Below are 8,199 nucleotides of genomic sequence, written 5' to 3'. Positions count from 1 at the left end.
CAGGTAAAGGGAGACGGTTGGAGATAAGCAGACTTGCCAGTCCTGGGGTTAGACTAACTTCTTCTTAAGGTCTTAACACCTCAAGTGGTGAATTTGAAGGTTGAAATGGCACAGCTTTTGGATTCAAAGTGGTTTGAGGTTTATTATTTTTGCAGAGATATTGCACCTTGTGGTCAGTCTCCTGTTTACAGTTTTCAAAACTATCATAGGCGTGGTAGGCTTTCACCCTTGCTGCAGCTACTTTGACTTCATTTTCTGCTTGTAGCTGTTGCAGTCTTGTCTTTTCCGTCTCTAACTTAAGTTTAATTTCTGCCTCCAGTTTGCTCAGCTTTGCCTGTTCTATCTTGGCTGCAAGATCTGCTTCTGCGTCTGTGCGTTTGCTAGATCTGGAAGTGGCTCTCGAGCTTGCGTTGGAGTCTGGTAATGACTCTGAGAGGACAGTTTCTCTTTCTGAGTTTCCAAAGACTGACTCCTTCTCTTCCTTATTAAGCACCATCCTCACCTTTTCCTTCTCAAGTTGACCGTCAAAGATTTCATCTACATTCTCTAGCCGCTTGCTGATGAGGTTGCAGATTTCAGCCGTTAACGCGGTGCATGCATCCATTCTCTTAACAACGTACGGGGTAGTGGAATTATTTTGGCACATGGACTCATACTGTTGGTGTACTAACGCTTCTTTGGCTTTAATCTCTTTCAATCTTGTATTAAGGTCTTCAGTTGAGCAGAAATTCTTTAACTTTGTCCTAAATTCTTTTGCTAGCTCCTTCCAAGAGTTGTACACCTTGTTGAATGCCTTTTCATTTTTCTTAACTGTTTTTTCGTGCATTTCTTTGCCTTTTTCTGTTAGGCTTCGCTCTCTGGAGCTGGATCGCACCTGTTGTGACTCTGTGGGTTTGTCTGTTTCTTCAGCAGGTGACAACATTTTGTTCTAGTGTGCCTTTGCCTTTCAAGTGTGTGTGTGCCTGAAACCTAACTTGAATGAGTGTTGGCTCAAACTTGCTACTAAGGCCTATCACAGAAAACAGGCATTTACACTTGTAACTAAGGATTAGCAAACAATGCATACAATATGACAAACTGTTTTAAACGAATATACTACTGACACTTTCTAACCAGACAATTAACCCTTTACCTAACTAACTGCAGTTTAGTGGATTAGGAACTTGGAAGATAGCGTTGCTTTAAATCTGACACTAGGCCTCTAAACACGAATATAATAACTTAATCACTGCTTTAGCAAAATATTAACTATTTGGCTCGCATACTAGTTAAGGGCGGCTTCCGGATCACATATAAAGAGCCCGCTATATTAAAAAGTCCACGTGACACGTTTACTTTTCAGCCAAGTCTCTGTTACCAAGATGGCATCCGCACGTGTCCTGCGAGGCGTTGGGAAGCTTTTACTCACAGTTTGATGAAGACTGCGACGCAGCCGGTGATGGCAGAGATGCAGTTTAGAGTCTCCACCGCAGCGACGAGTTTTCACTGGCAGTGACGAGTTGTTACTTCAGCGCCGAGTTTTCACTGTAGCGGCCCCTTTGGCATAGAGTGAATAACAAGAGGAGAGCTTCTGACGGGTGCAGTACTTTTATTCTTTTGCATCAAAGGTGTGCAGGAGGGTTGAACGTTATTCTCTTTAACACCATGAACACCATAAACACCATAGCACTGTTACACCGTGAAAACTGTAAACGACATACAATACATTTGTTTACAGTGATCACCAAAAAAGGGGGTTACAAGGTTAATTACAAATGTGAAGTTACAAGGTGGATTACAGTTGTCTGCACACATATCTAATGACATTAAACATCTAAGGAAACATGGTCAACATGCAGGATGCTTTGGATTATCTATAGCATATTTAAACTAACAGCATGGACACCATTTATGTTTAACAACATATATACTTCTATATATATGCACTTTCACTGTATACCTCGCTCCGCTTGCCAAGGGGTGCTAAAACTTTTAAGCCTTAGGAATTCTCTCAGCAGTCATCTTCATGCTCTGTATATAAAATCTGAGTCATAGAAAACTTTTACCTCAGAGGGAGTAGGAGGAGTGGTCTAGTGGTTCTGCTGATTAAACATTCCTCAGGGAACCAAAAGGAAGGCAGAAAGGTTCCACCTAGCAGTAAGTGCTGAACACAGATTTACAGTGATAAGCAGACAGTTACATCTTGCAAATATAAGCAAAAGAACATTGTAAGTAACCATTTTGTAAAACAGTACTCACAAAACCGTGAGGGATTGATGTGCATATTTGTCCGTCAATACAAACACGGAAGGTTAGCTGATCATGAGATACTGTTAGTCAACAGTTGTTAGAGCTGGTAATGGTGCTGCAGAGCGTTGCACAAAATGGGTTTGAGGCTCCCCACTATACTGTGTCACGAGGACCCACAACTGGTGTGATACCAGTCAACATCTCACTGTGTGCTAAAAGCAAAAAAACAAAAACAAAAAGTATAGATATATACCTTCAAGAATGCAGACAGTGACTAATAATAGTCAAAGATAGCATGATGAAAGAAGGCATGTGTGCCGGTGGCTCATCATATGAAGACAATCATGATAGTCTAAGGCAAATTCATATGTGGATCCAGATGGTCATGGTCTTGGCCAAATGGCTTTCCAAAAAGTTTGTAGGACAGGGTGTCAGCTTTAGCCCAGTTCCATAAAAAGATATGAGTACATACCTTAATTTGTTCACAAGAAACATGAGCAGCATGGGTGTTCAGTGTGAGCAGCTTACTCAATATGACCCCAAGACTCGTTATATATACTTATCTGATTTGCTATGTAAATTGGTCTAATGCAGCACAGCTGTTCAGGATGTAGGAACTTGTAATGGACTGCGCAGCTGCGGAAGAGGAAGCCAGAAGGTGTCCCCATAGCGCAATAGTAACAAAGGCCCTACCGCTGCATACAGTGTTACTTTATCTATTATTTAATAAATTTTCTAAACGTGATTACACTATTCTGAGTCCTTCCTTCCTATGGTCCCATTCATACTGGCCCATCGAGGAAAGATTGACCACTGGAGTCTGAAAGACCAGCATTGCAAGAAAGATCCTATTCCACACCGGACTAAGTGCGTTTGATCCACATGCAATATTGCTAAGGGGTCCCGGCAGTCTGGTAAGTGGAAGTATCCTTGGGGAATGGACCCTCACACCATTGCACCCTATTTTTTGGCACGGATTGTCACTCATATGCGATAAGGAGCACCTAAGCACATTGCTCTTTTCACTGGCAACTTGCTTAAAAGATTGAACTTTGTTTGGGACTTCATGTATTTATTTTATTTATTTAAGGAAGTATATGTATGCACTATTTGAAGTTTTATTGATTGCAAATGTGCACTATTCCATTTACTTTAGAAGCAGTTTATTTTCATAACACATTTATGGTGGTAATTTATTGCAATTTTGCACCTTTGCACTTTTTCACATATTACCATATATATTTTCAGCACCAATCACTTAATATAATTCCTTTAGATTGGCTTTTGACTTTTACAAATGCAGAATTTAGAAATTGAAGGAAAGGTTTAGCACTGGGAACACTTTTTGAAAGATAAGTAGCCTAGCTGCAAACTTTTTGAGATGGGAACGAGGGACACCTATTAGCATAAGTATGTAGGCATAGGACACACCCCCTGCCATGCCCCCTAAAAGTGGTTGTAAACTTTGTTGCACCACTTGTACCTTCAGGTAAGACTATAATAAAGCTTACCTGTAGGTACTGTGAATATCTCCTAATTTTGCACAGTTTAGGAGATATTCAGAGTGCATGCAGCTGATGACGCCATCGGCACATGCTCTATGAAGGTTTGGCTTACCATGCCGGACCTTCAGAGCCCATGTCGCAAACAGGCATGCGTGTGAGTGACATAATCGCGGGTCCGGGCACTCACAGCGCAAGAGCCTGTGAACCTGGAAGAAACACCTGGGAAGATGCCAGCTGTCTCAACGGTGGGTGGGCGTCTCTGAAAGGGCTTTGTTCTAAGGTAAGTATTTCATAATGAGCTAGTATGTGATGCATAGCTACCTAGCATATTATGCCTTTGTGTTAGGTTTTTCTTTTTTTTTTTTTTTTTTCTTGTACGGGGGTTTACAACCTCTTTAAATAATTATACAAAAAAAAAGAAAGTTAAACCTACATGTGATTTTTTTTTTTTTTTTACTACTATTTTTGCTTTATATTGGCTTTTGACATTTACAAATGGAGCAAATTAGAAATTGGATGAAAGGTTTAGCACTGAGAAACACTTTTTGAAAGATAAAAATTGCATTTTATATACAACTATATTGATCAGACCAAAATGAGGAGGAAAGAGGGACAGAGGGATAATGTTCGAAATCAGGGACAGTCCCTCAAAATCAGGGACAGTGCCTCAAAGTCAAGGACAGTCCCTTTGAAATCAGGGACAGTGCCTCAAAATCAGGGACAGTTGGGAGCTATGAAATAGTGCTTTTTATATACAACTATATTAACCTCCTTAGCGGTATTCCCTAGTGTGGCTCGGCGTGAAATTTCAGAGCCAATAGCGGTAACCCCGAGCCACACTCGGGGTACCACTAGGGAGATTGCTGGATCCTGTAAGAGAGGGTACTCACCTTGTCCCCGGGATCCAGCAATGTGTCCCGGCAGTGTGCGGCAGCCGGATCTTTCTCCCGATGCTCTGTGCCCTGGTTTCCGTCTCCTGCGACGTGACGCTCACAGGGGGGGTGGAACCGGTGGAAAATTCAAATAGTAAAACACACCAAACACACTGATACATTACAAAATAAAATAAATTCACATTAGTTTGCCCCCCAGTGCCCTTTCCTGCAGTTTTACTGTACTTTTTATATATAATATATGTATACATATATATATAAAATATACGTATGTATACGTGTGTGTATATATATATATATATATATATATATATATATATAAAGTACAGTAAAACTGCAGGAAAGGGCACTGGGGGGCAAACTAATGTGAATTTATTTTATTTTGTAATGTATCAGTGTGTTTGGTGTGTTTTACTATTTGAATTTTCCGCCGGTTCCACCCCCCTGTGAGCGTCACGTCGCAGGAGACGGAAACCAGGGCACGGAAACCATATACACATATATATATATATACACACACACACACACACACACACACACACACACACATACTTTAACTTATTTATAGTTATTTATTATATTATAATTTATGATTTTGTGTTTCAAACTTTATCATACCCGAAATGTTATGACGAAGAACGTACAATAAAAAAAAAATCATGTGTAAATAGTTGGTTTGGGCTGCTCGTTCTTAAGAATTACATGCAAAATAATGTTACCGCTTTCAGCACCTAAAATTTAGAAAGAACCATACCGCCAGGGAGGTTAATCAGACTAAAATGAGGGACAAATGAGGATGGAGGGACAGAGGGACTTTGTTTCAAATCAGGGACAGTTATGCAAAAAGTGTTTCCCAGTGTTAAAACTTCCTTCCAGTTCCTAACTTGCTGCATTTGTAAATCTCATAAGCCAGTATAAAAGAATAGTAGTTGTAAAAAAAACAATTGCAAAAAAAAAAATTTTTTTCACTAAGTTGTTTTTTTTTTTTTTTTTGGCTGTGGGGGACAGAGCATAGGGGAAACGCAGTGAGATTACAGCAGCAACGGTACCAGAGTTATCTGTGAAATGGCTTTATTCTATACATGCTGCAAACCCCTTATAACGGCTTCCCACTCTTTTCACTGACTTTCTGCAGTCCTGGCGCCTTTCCCACACGTATCATGGCCACTCTGGCTTCCCATGCCCTTAGTCGCTGCCTAGACGTCACTCGTTCTCCAATGATTGGCCAGTCTTCGCAAAGCCGGTGAGCTCCTATTGGCTAGTGGAGTTTGTTACCCTTTGTTGTACTCCGCGTCACAAATCGGCGCCGTGTGCGACCAGATGAGGTGTCAGTGCACCCGGACAGCCCTTAATTAATGAAGATTTTAATGAGTAGAGTTGCGGAATCTGCAGTGTGACCGAGGACAAGTGACTGGGCTGAGAAGAAGGGCAGAGCATGGCAGAAGTGACGTGTTCCTCCATGTGTGAGGCGGAGGGATGGTAAGATGCGGCCTCATGTACACACATGCAGCTGTCTGTATACAGTCCATGCCTTGTTGTTGTATGTGTGAGGGACACATGATGGGGGGAGCAGAATCTATCACTGTGTGTAGGAGAAATGAATGACACTGCTTTGTCTTCCAGTGATCTAATGCCCCTCACACAGTCCCTGGTCATGGGTAATACCCAGAGCACCTTCATTTCTAGGTACCATTCTCCTTCCTTGCTGCTACTTTAACCACTTACTTACTGGCCACTTTTACCTCCTTCCTGACTTGGCCAATTTTCAGCTTTCAGCGCTCCTACACTGTGAGTGACGATTGCGCGGTCATGCAACACTGCACCCATATGAAATGTTATAATTTTGTCCCACACAAATAGAGCTTTCTTTTGGTGGTATTTGATCACCAATGTTTTGTTTTTTGGCTAAACAAATGAAAAGAGACATCATTTTGAAAACAAAAAAAAAATGTTTACTTCGTTTCTGTTAAAAATGTAGCAAATAAGTAATTTTTCTTCTTCACTGATGTGAGCTGATGAGGCGGCACTGATGGGCAGCATTGGTGGCACTGATGGGGCTGCACTAATAAGGGTACTGATGATTAGTGCCCCGATTATCTGTGCATGTCCCCTGTCAGGATTGCTGGTTACCAGCTCTCCTAATTCTGTGACAGCGTGTGAGGAAAGTACTGCTGATAACCAGCAATTCTGTTTACACTGATTGGACATAGCTGATCACACGGTACAGTGTTGCTGTGATTGGCACGATCACAGAGCAGGCTGGATGTGCGCCCCAGGAGTGTGGTTTTGGGAGGACGTCTATTTACGCCATGCCGGAACTAGAGTGCTGCGCTGTAGCCATCTTTTTGGAAAGTGGTTAAAGTGTCCCCCCCCCCTCAGTGTAAGGTGTAAACAAACACCTTCAACTTTCTTCTGGGAGCCCCGACATCTGGGGTTTCCCTTATGCAGATACTGACTTCCAATAAGGGGTTGCTGCAGTTTTCATGACTAGAGATGAGCTCAGGTGTCCTCCAAACTCACCACTAGCCCAAACTGTGAACTCCGACTTTTCTGTACTCCAGTGAGCTGCTGTACTCAGTACAGAATATACTGTAGCTGCAGTTTATTTCAGCCTGCCAGAAATTTTAAAGCTGAACTCCGGCATCTAGCTAACTTTACAAATATATATCCCTCTCCCTAAGCTCTGTTACACCGCTGACAACGTTTAAATCATAGTGACTTACTTTTCTTGTAATTTACAATTTTCAGTCCCAGTGATGTCATGAAATCCTTGGAAAAGAATTCTCTTCCTGGCGTCGGGAGGAGGACTTTATCTCTTGCTGCACATCATATCCGTGTGGGGAAAGAAAACAACATTTCCCATTATGCAAAGGGAAATGCAGGAAGGAGGAGGAGTGGAGGGCGGAGTTGGTTCTAAGGACTGTATCTTGGGGATGCCCACATAGCCAAGCCACCTGCAGTCACGTACACATTGTGGGCGGTTCACACTGAGAGTCTTATGGGCCATACACACTATAAGATTTTCTGAAGACTTTTTCCTCTAGACTTCCCAAAACCATATAATATGAGGTCAAACCTAAACACTTTACATTTGTATGCAATCTGGCAGGCCCTTGCACTACATAGAAAAGGTAAATCTGAAGGAAATCTAACCACAAAAGTTGGATAGTGTGTATCCAGCTTTAGTTTGTTGGAGTTGGTTCTAAGCGCTGTATCTTGGGGATGCCCACATAGCCAAGCCAGCCGCAGTCATGTACACATTGTGGGTGGTTCACACTGAGAGTCTAAGACTGTTGGAGTTGGTGCTAATGCCCCATACACACGTGCAGATTATCTGCAGACTTACCTTTTCTATGTAGTGCAAGGGCCTGCCAGATTGCATACAAATTGAAAGTGTTTAAGTTTGACCTCATATTATATGGTTTTGGTAAGTCTGCAGACAAAAGTCTGCAGATAATCTGCACGTGTGTATGGGGCATAAGGGCTGTATCTTGGGGATGCCCACATAGCCAAGCCAGCCGCAGTCACGTATACATTGTGGGCGGTTCACACTGAGAGTCTAAGACTCCCGA

General features: G+C 42.1%; 1 protein-coding gene across 1 annotated transcript in view; it reads left to right on the top strand.

The window, feature by feature from the left end:
* The first annotated feature begins 5,913 nt into the window (after window positions 1-5,913).
* Window positions 5,914-8,199, top strand: part of TDRD3 (tudor domain containing 3) — a 565,755-nt gene continuing 563,469 nt past the window's right edge. Inside the window, exon 1 of the mRNA XM_082246772.1 lies at window positions 5,914-6,106. Coding sequence (XP_082102898.1) covers window positions 6,063-6,106 — 44 coding nt within the window. The 5' untranslated portion in view covers window positions 5,914-6,062. The remainder of the gene's footprint in view (window positions 6,107-8,199) is intronic.

Source organism: Pelophylax lessonae (assembly GCF_965119305.1).
Source record: "Pelophylax lessonae genome assembly, chromosome: 2".
Lineage (NCBI taxonomy): Eukaryota > Metazoa > Chordata > Amphibia > Anura > Ranidae > Pelophylax > Pelophylax lessonae.
Note: the sequence above shows the minus strand (reverse complement) of the source record. Positions and strands in the feature narration are given on the sequence as shown.